General features: G+C 32.3%; 2 protein-coding genes across 4 annotated transcripts; one reads left to right on the top strand and one right to left on the bottom strand.

Moving 5' to 3' along the window:
* Positions 1–2,160: 2,160 nt before the first annotated feature.
* Positions 2,161–5,505, bottom strand: LOC105343578 (dynactin subunit 5). The gene is made up of 7 exons (XM_034445415.2): positions 5,310–5,505; positions 5,097–5,165; positions 4,517–4,635; positions 3,997–4,108; positions 3,412–3,514; positions 2,514–2,632; positions 2,161–2,381 (listed from the first exon to the last, which is right to left on the bottom strand). The coding sequence occupies exons 1-6, from the start codon at positions 5,355–5,357 to the stop codon at positions 2,514–2,516; spliced, it is 570 nt and encodes a 189-aa protein (XP_034301306.1). The 5' UTR covers positions 5,358–5,505; the 3' UTR covers positions 2,161–2,381.
* LOC105343574 (dnaJ homolog subfamily C member 10) lies at positions 5,497–16,061 on the top strand. 3 transcript variants are annotated; one of them, XM_011450984.4, is made up of 21 exons: positions 5,497–5,627; positions 8,170–8,351; positions 8,531–8,699; positions 8,921–8,971; positions 9,166–9,251; positions 9,824–9,949; positions 10,237–10,396; positions 10,713–10,756; positions 10,871–10,993; positions 11,154–11,243; positions 12,302–12,421; positions 12,641–12,752; positions 12,895–13,037; positions 13,195–13,311; positions 13,439–13,540; positions 13,880–14,035; positions 14,267–14,406; positions 14,865–15,072; positions 15,187–15,318; positions 15,503–15,589; positions 15,831–16,061. In XM_011450984.4, exons 2-21 carry the CDS (start codon positions 8,187–8,189, stop codon positions 15,870–15,872), a joined length of 2,373 nt encoding a protein of 790 aa, XP_011449286.3. In that variant the 5' UTR covers positions 5,497–5,627; positions 8,170–8,186; the 3' UTR covers positions 15,873–16,061. The 3 variants fall into 3 exon arrangements, with proteins under 3 accessions (XP_011449286.3, XP_011449285.3, XP_065928616.1); XM_011450983.4 differs by having other exon boundaries at positions 5,498–5,627; positions 15,828–16,061; XM_066072544.1 differs by having other exon boundaries at positions 5,518–5,614; positions 15,828–16,061.
* Positions 16,062–16,780: the final 719 nt, after the last annotated feature.

Below are 16,780 nucleotides of genomic sequence, written 5' to 3'. Positions count from 1 at the left end.
TTATTTCATAAAGTATGCTTATTGTGCTATTGTTTATAGTAAATAAGTCTATATGTTATGAATCAATTGCCTGTGGTAGAGAGGAATGCTCTGCAATGTTCCATTTCTTTCCTTAAACTTTCGAGACTATAGTAATGATAAAGTGAACCCAGTCAACAGGAAACGTACATAATATTAATTGTTGATCAGTGTTGGAGGAGTTGTATAACAGGTATATATTTCAACAGGTATTGACATATATCAGTGCAAATTTAATTGTTATTTTAAATCTTTGCACTCTTATAGAGATATTATTGAAGGTTTTTATCAGATATATAAGACTTGAGATTGGGAGGGAATATTTTGAATTGACGAAAAACAATTATTTGCTACATGAGCCGAGATTAGTTCTGTTGTGGTAAATGTATTGCTACAGTACAGATATCAATCTCAACATTTTATTGAATAAGCTATATTGAAAAAATATGCAATATTCAGCAACAACAGCAAGATTAAATCCATGAGGTTTATTGCAAATTCATTTTTTCATAATTATCTTCTTTGCCTGAAGCAAATTTCACAGGAAATGAAATGCATGTATATAAAATGGATTTAAATAATAAAAAAAAGATATATGATTTATGATGGAATGGGTTTCCCCAGAGAAATTCATCAAGTTTTCATCTGGTGCCAAGTTAAACTAAGTGAACCTTAAAATGCTTTTTGGCCATGTTCGTGTATTCATAAAATAAATTTTATGTGATTTGTGATGGAAAATAATTTGATATAACATTTGGAGGTTTTACATCCTCAAGCCTTTCATGGCTAAGATACAGGGTACACATGAGTAGGATAGGATAACATATAAGTAAGGCAAATTAAGAGCCTTGATAACGTTATTGTAATAATGTATAATACAACCATATAAAGGATCTAAACATTACCCTCTTCTGGCATGTAAAATGCAAAATGCAAAATTTATTGTAACAATTTACAATGTTTACATCTTACCTATAACAAAATTTTTATTCAAATGTCTGCGAGGCCATACCCATTAACCAACCCCACCAACTCATCTCTAAAAAATGACTAAAAAATTGTTATGTCTCACAATACACATCCACCCATTCTCTCGATCCAAGAAACCCTCTTCCTACCATTTATCCCTGCACCATTGAAGACCAAACACATATTTATTAAGTCACATTATTATACATAAAAATTACACGTATATTTTTTTTCTTCAAATGACCCACTAATTACATGTACATCCAAATATTTAGAGTGGAGTTTGAATGACAAAAAGGGGGATAACCCCTTATATTTACATTTTCCAGTGTCGTCGAGATAAAACTATGAGCATAGTTTCATAAATATAATCAATGACTATTTCAATATTTAATTGTACAATTACTGAATATTATGTAAATATAAGTAAGAAAGACTTATTCATTGAATATTATTACCCATATTTTTTGCAATGTACGAAAGTGTGACTGTAAAAACTGTGAAAATTAAATAGGTGGTCATGTACTCATTGATTTACAAATGTTCATATCATTGCTGTGTTAAAGTCACTGAACATGTCTCAAGTGTATGGATTTGAGGACTTGCAGGTGCAAAAATTGACCTTTTTAAAGCTGGGTTTTAATATATCGGTCCTCAAGAAAATAATTAAGACCTATAGACTTTTCTCGCATACATTGAACTGATCTAATAGGTGACAGAATATTGGTTGCATTTAAGTTTTGCAAAATTGTGTCAGATGATCTTCGAATTTTGCTTTGAAATAAACATGCATAGTGGGAAGCATGGCGGCACTTTGTGATGCATGGCGGGGAATCTTTAATGCATGGCGGTCTGGGGAAAACACTGAAGAGATCTACTTAGGAAAGAGACATTACTCTTGAATTTTGTGAATTTTCAGTATTACAAATAATCCATCTTTTTCAATAGCACTTTTTTCAGGTACTGTTTCACATTTTGAGTTGCTCAAGATTTCTGATAGTACATGTACATGTATCTTATGAAATTACCCTCTTCAAGCAAAGGTGCTTACATACATGTACCTTGCAGTAATTTGAGCAAAACTCAAATAACGATGACAATTTTACACTTTTCATACTAGTATTTAATAAAATGGTTTTTTTTTCATTTCAAATTGAAAAGAAACACTTTGAGTTGCTGTTGTTTTTCGTTTTATAGGATACATGTAAGTCATACATAATGGCAGACAAAAAACAAAACATAATATATAAGCACTTGTGTGTCCACGATAATGATGCACTTATAGAGTTCATAAGATATACGTGATATATTTGACGGCTTTTCCTCCACTTCATAAATTAATCCACATAATTATATTGCACTAGATCATGGCCCCTTGTTCATAGTCTCCAAATCTGAAATAAAATGATTTTTTTTTTCAAACAACTGAGCAAAATATACAGCTTAATACAAATTAAATTAAAAGTACATCCATCTAATGCATTACATTATCCATGTAAGAGTACTGGTAATTTTTCAGAGCTTACCTATTTATTCCTCTCTTTTGTCTTACTGGAAGGTGTGGCTTTAAAATGCTGGTAATAGCTCATGGTAACATCAACCATCAGATCTTGGGTACATTCTGGCAGCTCTTCAGTAAACTGCCCTATAAAAACAAACATTAAAGATAAGAAATTAGGATAAATGCATAATGTCTTGCATTTCAGATGCAACATCTCCCTAAACAAAATAGAGTGTTTTGCTTTTATGAAAACAAATACATGTACAATGTAATTTTAAGAACTTACTGTGGAATCATTAAAAAAATTAAAGTGCAAATTTTTGTGGAATGTCTGTTATTTCACAGTTTATGAAGGTGTAATTTCATGGACTATCATACATCATTTATAAATGAATATAATGTTTCATATTCATTTATGATTTGGGTCAATTGGGTGATTAGGATATATACCAACAAAATTCAAGGCAATTATGCCACCATATATTCTAATGATTCTGCATTCTGACATAATAATTTCATGCAGAAGGAATTATCTACCATACCACAGAGAGACTTAAAAGAGATTGACCTGGAGGGCTTGAGGTGCCCAAAAAATCCATGAAAATGAAGTCACCGTGCTTGAATTCAATGGATTCAGCAGTAATTATACTTTAAGGAGGCTGGGTGGTCAACAATTAACCATCAGATCTGCTGTAAGCTTTAAAACATGATATTAAAATTGGGCCATAATTATATATAAATCTTCATTTAATAAAGAAAACATTTTAGTAATGTATATATTTTAGCTTTAAAAGTTGAACATTTTTCTATATCTTTTTACAAAACTCTTTGTCTAAAAGAGGTAAATATATCCTAAAAATTCCCATCACCATCCAGCCCTCTTAATATGGTGAAAGTTTTATCTCTAATCAGAATTGACAAACCTGGAGAGCCTGAGAACACTGTGAAGGGTGGCACCACCGTCTCAGGTGGAAGCACAGTGTCATCAGCGATAGCACAGCAATCCTTCAGCACACATCGCCTACCCTGAAATATAAAGCATGTTGTGCAGAGGGGTTATAATTATCTGCAGTTATCCAACATTGTACATGTACTATGCTATACATACATGTTTTTCCACTAGCAAAGAAATAGTCTTTTTTGTATGTACGTGTACAAACAGAATGTACTTGTTCTTACAGATTTTTAAAAAAAATTGTGGTTAGTATTTTGTTGCTGATCACTTCTTTAGTTGGTACCGTAGTTGAGACTGATTTTATACTGAAGAGTTTGTTCAGATTAATGTTAGAGAAGATTGACGATATCAATGTTCAAAATTGATAAATGAAGTGTTACAATATACTATGTCAGAATACTTATATATTTAATGGTTGAACATTTTTAAATATAATAAATTTCATTATACTGAGGGCAATCTAGCACAATTTCCATTAGAAGTATTCAAAAATAGTGGAGATACAAATGAGATTTTAAGAGTCTTTAATATAAATATTCTGTAAATTACTCACTATAACACAATTTTTCCCAATGTGAACATAATTTCCAACTTGTGCTGCATTTACAATGGAGTCCTCTCCAATGAAAACATGATCTCCAATATGAAGGGGAAAGAAAGCAACACTGTAGAACAATAATATAATGTATCTTTGTTCTTGGTAATTAAGACTACAACATGGTGATCGACTTTAATTCTTGATTAACCAGCATTTTAATCATATAGTTCACGACAAATGACCATCATAAAAAAGCCCATTAACTGCCCATAAACTTAAATACATATAAGTACATGCACTCCATTTAACGACTAGCTAGTACACATTTGAAATGAGAAATATTTGCTACTTAGGACATTCTTGCAAACTTCCATTTCAAAATTCTCTGATATACAATTGAAAGTTTTTTTTTACAGTAAACATACAGTATGTATACTGTAAAAAAAAACGAGTATGATACTGAAGGTATAATAGTATAATTATACAAAAAAAGATACAATTCAACATTTTTTGTTTGATTTATCATTGAACTTACCCTTTACTAAACTTCTTAAATGGTGGCCTTATCACAGCCCTTTTACTGACAACACAGTGTCTTCCAATTCTAACATTGGCTAAATCTCCCCGAATTACACAATCTGTCATAATAATGGTCTGTAATGAAAATTATAGAAAGATTTGGAATAAAAAAAACAACAACTAGATTATCATTAATGTCAATCATCATGTCATCTGACAGATAATTTAAGTAAATACCTAATATTATATCATGTATATGTAAAGATATAAAGGAAGCTAAATACTTCTTATTCCCTGGAATTTTCATGTACAGTAAGCATAGCAAATTCAGTTTCTCAGGTGTCAGAGATTATAAATGATGATATAATATTGATATGTGCTGTAAAAACACATTTCAACAACCATGACAAGGGGGCATCTTATCCGACACATCTCTCTTCAATTTATACAATATGCGTTAATTCCGTAGTACTATTCTATTTCAACATGTACTTTAATTAACATTTGAAATTTAGTAGTGTGGGATAAGAAGTCTCTGTGATTCAGCATGTATACTGCAGTAGGCTTGTGAATTCAACAACCCAGCTGTATCTTACTTTTCCATTTATTACTATATTCTGACTTCCACAGAGGACGGACTGTCTGCTCACTTTATTTCCAGATGCCTGTAATAAAAATTCAGCCAGTGAAAAAATGGAAGTTGTCTGACATTAACTGTCAGTTTCTTTTTTGGTTTTTTCCCCCCAGTAAATCTGTAAAGACGAGATAATTTGAACTGTGTTTTTCACATAATATTTAACCACACATACCGTTTCAATATACTCAGCATTGCTATAAAACTCGTCCTGCAGCTCCATTACTTGTTTAACCAAATACTTCGCTTCTAAATATCACCATAAATGACAAAATTATAAAAATCTACCTAATGTTATGAAATCAATTTGATCCAAAAACGATTCGCGATTTATAAAAAGACAACTTGAACGTAAAATGCTTGGAGTACGATTACCATTTGCGCATGCGTAGTTACACGTGTTGACATTTACTACAGCTGTCACCCACATGTAACTTTATCTAATCAATGGCAAGTTGGAGAAACGTCACGGAGTGAAAGGTGAATGAAAAGGGTAGGTAAAGGAATTGAATGTTTTATAGCGCATCTTATACAACTGCAGATGTACTTCCCTACGTGAGAATGAAACGAATTTCATTAAACCAGAGGTATCTGATTAAACTTTCACTAAAAACGCAATCTGCATAAACTTCTTAAGTTAAACGGGTAAATGTTAACTCAGGATATTGGATAATGTTTCAAAAATGATATAAAGTGCAACACTAATAATGTCTTGAGATTGGACTAATGGCTTTTCAGTAAGAAGCAATCATACACTGTATACGTAGTTATATTCTAATTTCACTTTCAAACTCTTTGATATTATCTTGCCTTTTTTCCTTTTATAAAACTTTGAAGCTTGGTGTTAAAAATCTGCCTAGGATGCATGTACAAGTGAGAGATCAAAATGAACAGTTGCATCCTCATTCCTGGTGTCATGGGTTTTGCATGGATAGTCTAACAATCACATTCATGCACTAAACACTATAATACCCCTATTGTTTGTCACTTAAATATATTTAGCATGTTTATAGATCACAATATTTTTAACCTCAGACATAGCATAGAAAATCGACGATACTAAGAAAAGTCATCATCATATGCAGTTTCTAGGTGTAAATACTGTATACTAAATTGACTTGATGCCACATATTTGACCAATGAAGATGAGATCGAGTCACATGTTTTCAATACATGTAGTATAATTCATCATCAAATTTATTCAAAATACCGGTAGTTAAAATAAAAGTGACATAACCATATGAATATAAATTACAATATTTTCAATGGTTTTTAAAGCTTTCATTCAACTTATACCATTCAACTATTACATTATATATGTATACATATCATCACTTAATCACAATACAATTCCATAATTTGTATGATTATATTAGTTACAGTACATTTATATTTCAGAAAGCGCTTAATTAATAGTGTTTCATGGCTTTGATACTAAAAAAATATTTGCATAGTTATTTGATAATTTTAGCATGAACAAACGCAATCAGAAGTACATATATTACCAGACAAAAAACTACAGTTTAGATAATGTGTTTACTTAATATATATAGTTAGGATTTTAGGCAATTTAAATGACTTTAAATAATATTGAAAAATACTTTTTTTATCAGTCTCTTGAGCAATTGTGTGATTTAAACCTTTGCAATACAATACAATAACTTGTGCGGTGAAGATGTATATAAGGACACAGGGAGATTCTGTATATCCAGTGTTGTAAAGAATAAAAATGATGTCATTTTTGGGTATAAATTAAACTAACGTGATGAAAATTGACTCTGGGGAACATATGACTATCTGAAACATATGAGGGCTCGGTCGATATTTTTTCAGAAGAAACTACTGGTACTAAATGTATGACTAAGGTGACTGGCTTCAGACACATTGTTGAAAGAATAAAACACGCATGCAGCAACTCATGAAATTGCTAAAAAAAAATACGTTATATCCACTTCCTGGATTAACATTTAACAGACCTGTTATCCATTAACATATACTGGCCCAGAGGTAATAAATCCGTGGAATGTTTTAAAACTAATGTAATGTGCCCTATAAATTAGTATTTATTTTTTTTAATCAACTTTAGGAATGCCGCTTCGTAATACATGTACATGTATTTGAGGATTATTTTGAGACAGGGAATATAGGATTAAGCATGGATCAAAACATTTTATAATTAACCTTAATTAGGATGGATCAAATATTTACAGGCATTGCATAATGGAAATGATCCCAATCTCAGCAAAAACTTCCTTAAATATTTTTTTGTATGTATATAAAGCGAATATGTATTTTTTGAAAGGAGATCGAGTGCTTATTGTGTGAAAAATTGATGTTTTATTGACCCCCCCCCCCCTCCAAGATCCATAACTATATATCATCTAATGATTTTACAAATGATTTCATAATCTGACACTGAAAACACACTGCCAATAGTTCAATTCTAAGATTGAGTCTGAATAAATTTGATTGGTACCCTTGATATTTCTGTAGAAGCAAAGATACCCTGAAAGTTTTTTATGCTTACATGTTTGTAAAGTTATAATATTTTTTCTTCAACATCAACATACCCATGGGTAAGCATTATATTTCTCAACTTATAGTCAAGGTTTAATTGATTTTGTGGGTTATAATTTTGTTTAAAAAAAAAACGACCTTAATAACCGCCAAATAGTTAGTTAATATAAGATTTATTTAATTTTTTTAAATTACAAATATATCATAATTCAAATTTATCATGATCAATCCATGTATGTACATGTAGTTTATTTTGATATTGTAAATTTGATTATACTCAGCATACTTGAATATCTGCTCTTATACTTGAATAACTACTGCTTACATTTGATTGTGATTTAATCTACTTTTATTTCACAAAATATGCAAATGTATTTTAGTTATAAAAGTTACCTTCACAGTCATTGCATGACATTGTCTGGTACAGGCAGTTTATTTACTTAATATAAAACTGACAGTTAATTTATTCACTTAATATAAAACTGAAATGTATCTATATCTTAATTTTCTCATTGTAGACACAGAGATCAGAACAATGCACTGTATGAGGATCTTGGTCTGGTGTCTGGTGGCTTTGTTGGGGGTACTGGCCGGGGAGGATTTCTATCTGCTGTTGGGGGTAGAGAGATCTGCAACAACCAAAGAAATCCGGAAAGCCTTTAAGAAGCTTGCTATAACCAAACACCCAGATAAGAACCCGGTGAGGACTCAATTAAAAATTTTTGTCTTTTATAGGTGCATGTAAAATTATTCAATAGATGTACATGTATTACTATTTAGCAACCAAATAAAGTCATTGTGATTAAAAGTTAGTTAGAGTACTTTAAACCTTAATTTGTAATATTTGATAGAATTTTGTTTTATCTCCTCTGTTTGTAGGAAGATTCCAAAGCCCATGACAACTTCCTAAAAATAACACGTGCCTATGAGGTCCTGAAGGATGAGGATTTACGGAAGAAATATGACATGCATGGAGAGGAGGGGCTTAAGGAGGACTTCCACGGAGGAGGGCAATATGAGAGCTGGCACTTTTACAATGAGGAATTTGGTAGAAAATCTTATCTTTTTATGCTTTCAATTTCAAACTCTGTCATCGAATTAGCAAATTGTTAAACATTGTTCATTCTAAAAGAAATTAAGGAGCATTTGTATTTATGTCAGAGATGACTTATTCCTATAATTCATAAGAATGAGATTTTTCAAAACATTGTATGATCAGTTGTTTTCATATTTTATTCTACTGAAAACAAATTTTTCCTCTCATTTCAGGAATATATGATGATGACCAAGAAATAATCACTCTAAGTCGTTCAGATTTTGGTATGTTGATATCTTGATGAACAAGATCAGTTTATGACAGAAGAGTTTAAATATTTAGATACAAAGCTATTCATGCTACAAATTGAAGATGAAAAGGTGAATTAAAATTAAGAAACATATACTGTAAGTGTACATTATTAATTTTTTAGATCTGTATTATATATTCAACATGCATGTATATCATTGTTATGCAGAGCAGTCAGTGGATGGTACAGAGGACATTTGGTTTATCAACTTCTACTCGCCTCACTGTTCACACTGTCACGAACTGGCTCCAACTGTAAGTAATCTGTTCACCCTTGTAACAATATATAACTAATGTATTTTGTACATATTCTGAAATACCTAGAAAGTTTGCTAATCACAAGCAATTCTTAGAAAGCCTTTGATAAATTTGTACATTGCGAAATTCAAATTGAAATTGAGAAAATTATTAAACACATGACATGCTGTATACATGTATTTGTAGATTTTTTAGCAAGCAGGTTTATATTTTTTACTTTAATTAAAATGGTGCTTGGTGTTAACGAGGGTTTATATTATCAATTCTATAATTCATAACAATAAGACAAAGCTTTCATCTTAAAGCAGCATGAACTGTTATGATCATCTTAAGATTATGGAATTTGATTTCAAAATGTCCAAGATTGAATTTTTAATCTGCCCATAGAAACTAATGGGTATGCTTATTTGACACTTATCTCACACAAGACACATAGAGAAAACTTCCTGTGTCTGTAAGCTGCAGCAAACTATGAATTTGAAATAAAATCTCAATATATAAACTTTTGTTTAATGAGGTGAAAGAGAGGCAAAATGGTGCTTAATTTTTAAAAATGTTCTTTTTGATAGTGGAGAGAGGTTGCTAAGGAATTGGAGGGGGTTATACGTATCGGAGCTGTCAACTGTGAGGACGATTTCATGCTCTGTCGACAAAACGGCATCCACTCCTTCCCGTCACTCGTCATGTTCCCAGCTGTAAGTATTCATGTTACTGTATACAGGGTTATTTTCGCTCCGTGTAATTTTCGCCCTATTACATTTGCAAACAGTTTCGCCCTGTCTTGAATTCACCCAGAAAAAGTTGTGGTAACAGAGATATTATTTGCAACATAAAATTCACCCTCTGCCACATTGAATCTAAATAGATCAAGATCAGTTTAGGTGCAACTCTCCAATTTTTTAAAAATTCTGTCTTGAAGTACATATACATGTAACAAATGAATCATCTTATTTCTGAAACTTTTTCTGTTTCAATTTAATAGAGAGAGAAATACCATGGCAGCAGAGAAAACCGTGATCTTGTCAAGCATGCCTTGAAGTTTGTCAAGGCAGAGGTGGTTGAATTGTGGGATGGAAATTTTCAGAAGTCTTTGGATGAGCGATTAGAGAAACCATGGATGATTGCATTCTGTGGAGAAGAAGGTAGGTAAAGTTCTTTAAGTATTTTATTTCAATATCAGATTAAAAAACATTGTGTTGTGATGGAAGAAAAATTTATTTATTTGATTTCATGCTAATTAACCAACAAGTGCCTCAAGGAAAAATTGTGCTTTAGCAGTAATTGGTTGTATGCAATTTTATCAAAGCAAATAGATTTAAAGATATAGCTAGAAAGTTAGGAAAAAATTATCCTCTAATGCTAAAAAATCATTCACTAGATATTCAAATATTGTTTTTATATGCATTGTTAAGTACTTATACAGGTAATCATAATTTTTGTTGTTGTTTTTTTTTAAAGCATGTTTATCAAAAACTAACAGACTAAAGCTGGCGGCCATTCTGGTAAGTATAACACTGTCATTGCCCAGGAACTGTAAAATATGGATATTGATGATATTGTGAGAAAGTTTTGAAATGTCACAACGTTTAAATAATGTGTACTTCTTAATTCTTTAGTCAGATGTGGTGAACTTTGGAACACTGAGATGTAAACACAATGAAAACCTGTGTGACAAACTAGGCAGGGAGCATGGGATTATCTACTATGGAACAGAGGGTGTGGAGAAAGATAAAGGCATTGTAAGTTAGCCACAGTATTCTGTTTTAGTTTCTGTCTGTATCTTTGTTTCACTTGTTGTCTCCCTTTTCTTTTAAAATCAAACACACATTGGACAATCAAGAAAATTGATAAATATCTATCATTGAAATAAATAAGATGTGTATATTTCTGTTCGAAAAGGAAATCTCTGGAGCAGATCCTCAAGAAATAGCTTTCCAGGTGATGTCTCAGCTCCCTGATGTTCAAAATCTCAACAAGGATATATTTGAGGTGAGAAATGTTTTATGTCCAATGAATACAGGTTAATACTTGAATTTTGTTATTATTGAATAGCATAGTTGCATGTTTGTGATATAAAAATATGAATTTTTTTGTCATGTCTGTTTCGACTGACTTTCTTTTCTCTTTGCCCACAATTCAATGCTTGCATGACCACATATTTTGCACTTTTACTCCTACATCTGACCTGCATGTAGTTCACTCTGTAAATGAATCTAAATTTTTGAAATATCAAAATTTCATGAATCAAATCATATTATTATGAAACTTTGGTGAAGTTAGCAATATATAAATAGTGCCGGTTTGGGAGGGCTGAAATCTGATCGGTTTAGATGCAGTTGGTAATCCGTTCTATTACTCTCAGCGTTAGCAACACATTTGGCAACGGGTAACATTATATAAATAGTGCCTGTTTGAGAGGGTAACTGTTGAAATTGACACCCCGAGAAAACCATTGTCAACCGACGCGAAGCGGATGTTGACAATGGTTTTCGAGGGGTGTCAATTTCAACAGTTACCCTCCCAAACAGGCACTATTTATTATACTGAATGTCTTAATTTTAAAGAAATTTTACTGCTTTTATATAGAAATGAAGTGAATTCTACGGTGAACCGTGCACACATAATTTACACGCATGTAACAATTCGTTGTGTTACCCGTTGCCAAGTGGGTTGCTAACGCTGAGGGTAATAGAAAGGATTACCAACTGCGTCTAATCCAATCAGATTTCAGTATTTAACATGAAAGTACATGTATAATAATATATAAATAGTGCCTGTTTGGGTAACAGTTGAAATTGACAACCCGAGAAAACCATGCATTGTCAACCGAACCGGACGCGAAGCGTCGGTTGACAATGGTTTTCTCGGGTTGTCAATTTCAACTGTTACCCTCCCAAACAGGCACTATTTATATAGTGTTACCCGTTGCCAAGTGTGTTGCTAATGCTAAGGGTAATAGAACAGATTATAAACTGCATCTAAACCATTCAGATATCAATATTTACCATGTAAGTATTAAAATAATATCATTTGTTATTTTAATTAAGAACATAATAAGGAGGATGTCAAAGGGACAGGAGAAGAACTGGTTGATCCATTTTGTGGATGATGAGGAACATCAGGATATCGAGTTCAGGAAACTACCCGCCATGCTGCCAGAGTTCAGGGTCAGTTCATTCATTCAGTGATAATTTATAGCATAATAACTACTGTAAACAGTGCTATTTTCACCTCATATAATTTTTGCCCTAAAACATTGTCAAACAGTTTCGCCCCGTATTAAATATGCACAGACACAATTGTGCATGAAGAAAGATAATTTGAGACATTAGAATTTGCCCAGATTTAAATTCATCAAGTCATTAATTATTTAATTTATGCACTAGGTAGGAAGAGTCAATTGCAGGAAACTTTGGGAAATCTGCAGAAAGCTTCATGTCAACAAATTCCCAGCATTTTATGTCTTCAAAAGAAGTGGAGGATATGAGATTTATTATGGTACCATTTGCTTCTTAATGCTTGTTAATTGACCTGTATTTAATTAAATGACTTGTATTCTTTGATCTTGCTGTAAGCATGTTTCACTGTATGATAGTGAAGAAAGCAAAATCAAATTGATGATTCTGTTTTTTTATTTAAGGAAGAGCAACAGCACATGATGTGTCTGCTTTTGCCAGAGACAGTGCTGGAACTAAGCTGGTCTCCCTGGGTCCTGATGATTTCAACCCCAGCAAAGTCGGGCCTGATAGCAGGGAACCCTGGTTTGTGGATTTCTTTGCACCTGTAAGTTCTTTCTCTAGGTACAGGTCAATTTTAAAGGAAGGATGGTTACAAAAGAGAGGAAGATTTGTTTTGAATTTCAAAACATAGTAGCTTTTATGAACAATGTGTATGCATGTGCATGCATTACATTCCAATTATTGAAATACTACTTTTGCAGTGGTGTCCCCCCTGCATGAGACTGTTACCAGAGTTCAGAAAGGCTGCACGGGATTACAATGGTGGAGTCAACTTTGGAACAGTGGACTGTACCATTCATGGAGATCTATGTCAAGTGGTGAGTGAAAAAAAAAATCCCACAATTATCTTCATTTCATTTACATGTACTATAAATGATTAATTTTGATCCAAATAATCATGTTTATTGTTGCTTTCACTATTCTACATTTTTACAAATTTTTCAGTATAATATTCGGTCGTACCCCACCACCATTTTCTACAACCAGTCTATTCCTCATCAATACCATGGCCACCATGACTCCTACCATATTCTGGAATTCATACAGGTAAATATATATACCACATACAGGACTGGGTTGTCTTTCTGTGGTGCAATTTATTGCATTTTGATTTAAAAATAGGTAAATTTGTAATTTTATATTTTTTATGTTGTAAATTAGAGGAAATATATGAATAATTTTAAATACATTTTTTGTGATTTATGTTTTTCCTTTGAGTTAATACCACAAAGCTATAAGCAAAACATAATACAACACTGAAAAAATACTGTTATATGTTATCTTAAAAAATAGAATTTGTAAGAGTAAAGTTCATGCATATATTCATGCTAAGAAAGAAGTGATACAAGGCCTTTTGATGACTGAATGGGCTCTTGTACATTGTAGGACACACTGAGTCCTCCAGTGGTAGTTCTGGACAGAGAGAAGTTCACACAGCTTGTACATGGAGCAGACAAGGACACTCGCTGGTTTGTGGACTTCTTTGCTCCGTGGTGTGGTCCCTGCCAGCAGCTAGCCCCACAGTGGAGGAAACTGGCCAAGGTACAATTGTCAAGCAAACCACTGATATTTTATGTTGCACTTGATTCAAAACCAAAAAAATTATACATTCACGTGATAATACATGTACATAATTATATTTCCAGTAGATAAGACTGCTTCTATTATGATTATGATCTACTGCATGATATTAATTTAACAAATATTCAAGAAAAACTAACTTAAGGGTAATAAAAACATGAACATGTACATTTGATATTTTTTAACTTTTAGATGTTACGAGACTTTGATGGAGTTAAAGTTGGCCAGGTGGATTGTCAGGCCCATGGAGACCTGTGTGGCTCTGAGAATGTCAACTCTTACCCCACCATAAGATTGTACAGCAAAAGTGAACAGGGCTTTTCTCAGTTCCAGTATGTAACCCATGTATTTAATTAATTGTCACATAAAGTTAGTTACTGTAAATTCCTAATTAAATGCGAGGAATTAATATCCGTGTAAAATCACAAGAAGCCTGTCTCGCAAATTTTTAAATCTCGCTTTTAATTTTCTAACATATGTCAACTACATGAAACTATGATAAAATTTCGGTATTCGCGATTTTATGTTCTTGCAATTTGATGGAAAACCGTTGAATCGCGGAATTAATACTCGCATAAAATAAGGAATCTACAGTAGTTGAAGTACAAAGTATTGTATAGTTTACAACTATATGTATATTGACTTTTTATTGCGTATTTTTGTCATGTAGTTATTACATTAATACAAGTTTATTTTAACAATATGTTGTTCCCTGCTTATCTCTTAACCTTAGTTGGTTGTGTTTGAAATGAATTGAAATGATCATAGCTATTTAAACTGTATTTTGCAGTCCTTACAACAATTGGGCTAGAGATGCCACAGCTATTATGGCCTGGATGTTTGAATCAAATTTAGTGCCTTCTAACCTCCAAGACATTAATAACAATAACTTTTACTGGAATGTGTTAAGAAGTTCAAAACCATGGCTGATTGACTTTTATGCTCCATGGTGCAACCATTGTCATATGTTCAGGCCTAAGATTGAGGTAGTAGCCAAAGTAAGTCTCTTTTTTTTTTCCTGTGATTATTTGACCTTTTTCGCTGTTACTGCAAAAATATTGACCACATTTACTTGTACGTTGTATTTTCTATTTTTGTTTTGATCATTGCAGAAATTAAAAGGACGTGTAAATATTGGGAAAGTGAACTGTGATAGGGACCAGGGACTTTGCCAGCAAGTTGGTCTATCTGGCTTTCCCTCCATCAGACTTTATAGGGGAATCTATCCTGGCCAGGATGCTCAGGTATAGTTATAAAATTGTCTGAAATTTTTGGTCCTTCAAATAAAATTTTACTTCGTTGATGATTTTTTAAATGTTTGATTTGATGTCCCAAGATACACAGGTATAGAGTTAGAGAAATGTCTAAAACTTTTTTGTCATTCAAATAAAAATTTGTTAGATGATTTTGTGAACTGTTTGATTGTAGCATCCTTTTGGTGAAGACATAGAGATATATGAAGCACAGGAACTTTTAGATTATCTTCATGAAATCCTTCCAGAAGTTTCAGAGCAGGTACAAAAACATCTGAACGTGCTTGTAATTTAAACATATATATCCCTTTCCCTTTCCACTCAGTACATGTAGGGGAAATATCAAAACTACAACTTCATAGTAAATGTAGCATGCAATATTTAATCAAATTTCTGATTTTTTCAAATGTGACTAAATTTTTACCCAGTGTAGACAAAGTGCTAGTAAAATGTATCAGATTTTGGCAATTCCTGAAATGTGTTGTATTCTTATGTTTCAGCAGCCTGAAGCTGATAGAAATCCATTAGACCATGACGAACTCTGATGAAACCCAAGATTAGGTTTTAACAAAGAGTTCATTTTTTTTATGTTCTACAAGGGTGATGTGACAAATTTTAACATTGATATATTTTTTTAGATTTGGGTACTTTCTATGTGTTGATGATCTGATGATGCTTATTTTTAAACAATGTCATGTAATATTATTATGTACATGTATATATCAAACAATGCACAGTATATAAATAGTGCCTGTTTGGGAGGGTAACAGTTGAAATTGACACCCCGAGAAAACCATTGTCAACCGACGCGAAGCGGAGGTTGACAATGGTTTTCGAGGGGTGTCAATTTCAACTGTTATCCTCCCAAACAGGCACTATTTATTTTGTTGTACTGAATGTCTTTTTTAAAATTTTTAAGAAAATTTTACTGCTTTTATATAGGAATAACGTGAATTCTACAGCGAACCGTACGCGCATAATTTTCGCGCATGTAACATTTTTTAATGTTACCCGTTGCCAAAGGCGTTGCTAACGCTGAGGGTAATAGTAAATATTATTAACTGCGTCTTAACCAATCAGATTTCAGTATTTAACATGAAAGTATAACAATATTATTTGTAGCAATAATTGAAGTAGGACTTAGTCACTGAACATATAGAATCTACCTATCTAGTCAGTCGAATGTTATACAGTATATTTTAATTAATTCAAGTTTGAAAATACTTTTTATCAAATGACTGTTAATTTTAATATCCAGTTAAATAAGGCCAGTACAAAGTTTTGTACATCAAACTGCATGTGAGTCTCTACTCCAACAAGATGAAAATATAAAAAAAATTAAGAATATATGGAGGTTCCTATAGCTATTCTGACACAAGGATAAAAATCTTGATTTTCTAAATAGTTACATGTATTGTGAAAATTCTGAGGATAAGTTAAGGTTAATAGCATG

Source organism: Magallana gigas, chromosome 2, assembly GCF_963853765.1.
Source record: "Magallana gigas chromosome 2, xbMagGiga1.1, whole genome shotgun sequence".
Lineage (NCBI taxonomy): Eukaryota > Metazoa > Mollusca > Bivalvia > Ostreida > Ostreidae > Magallana > Magallana gigas.
The sequence above is the reverse complement of the archived record's forward strand: the minus strand, read 5'-3'. Positions and strand labels throughout refer to the sequence as shown.

What these genes read in the sequence shown, in the direction of transcription:
- LOC105343578 (XM_034445415.2), bottom strand. Translation starts at nt 5,357, where the DNA reads ATGGAGCTGCAGGACGAGTTTTATAGCAATGCTGAGTATATTGAAACG. An exon ending in ATGCTGAGTATATTGAAACG is followed by an intron (nt 5,166 to 5,309) that starts GTATGTGTGGTT and finishes TTTTTATTACAG; the next exon opens with GCATCTGGAAATAAAGTGAG. An exon ending in TTGGGAAAAATTGTGTTATA is followed by an intron (nt 3,515 to 3,996) that starts GTGAGTAATTTA and finishes TTTATATTTCAG; the next exon opens with GGTAGGCGATGTGTGCTGAA.
- LOC105343574 (XM_011450983.4), top strand. Translation starts at nt 8,187, where the DNA reads ATGCACTGTATGAGGATCTTGGTCTGGTGTCTGGTGGCTTTGTTGGGG. An exon ending in CACTCGTCATGTTCCCAGCT is followed by an intron (nt 9,950 to 10,236) that starts GTAAGTATTCAT and finishes TCAATTTAATAG; the next exon opens with AGAGAGAAATACCATGGCAG. An exon ending in CCATGCTGCCAGAGTTCAGG is followed by an intron (nt 12,422 to 12,640) that starts GTCAGTTCATTC and finishes TTTATGCACTAG; the next exon opens with GTAGGAAGAGTCAATTGCAG.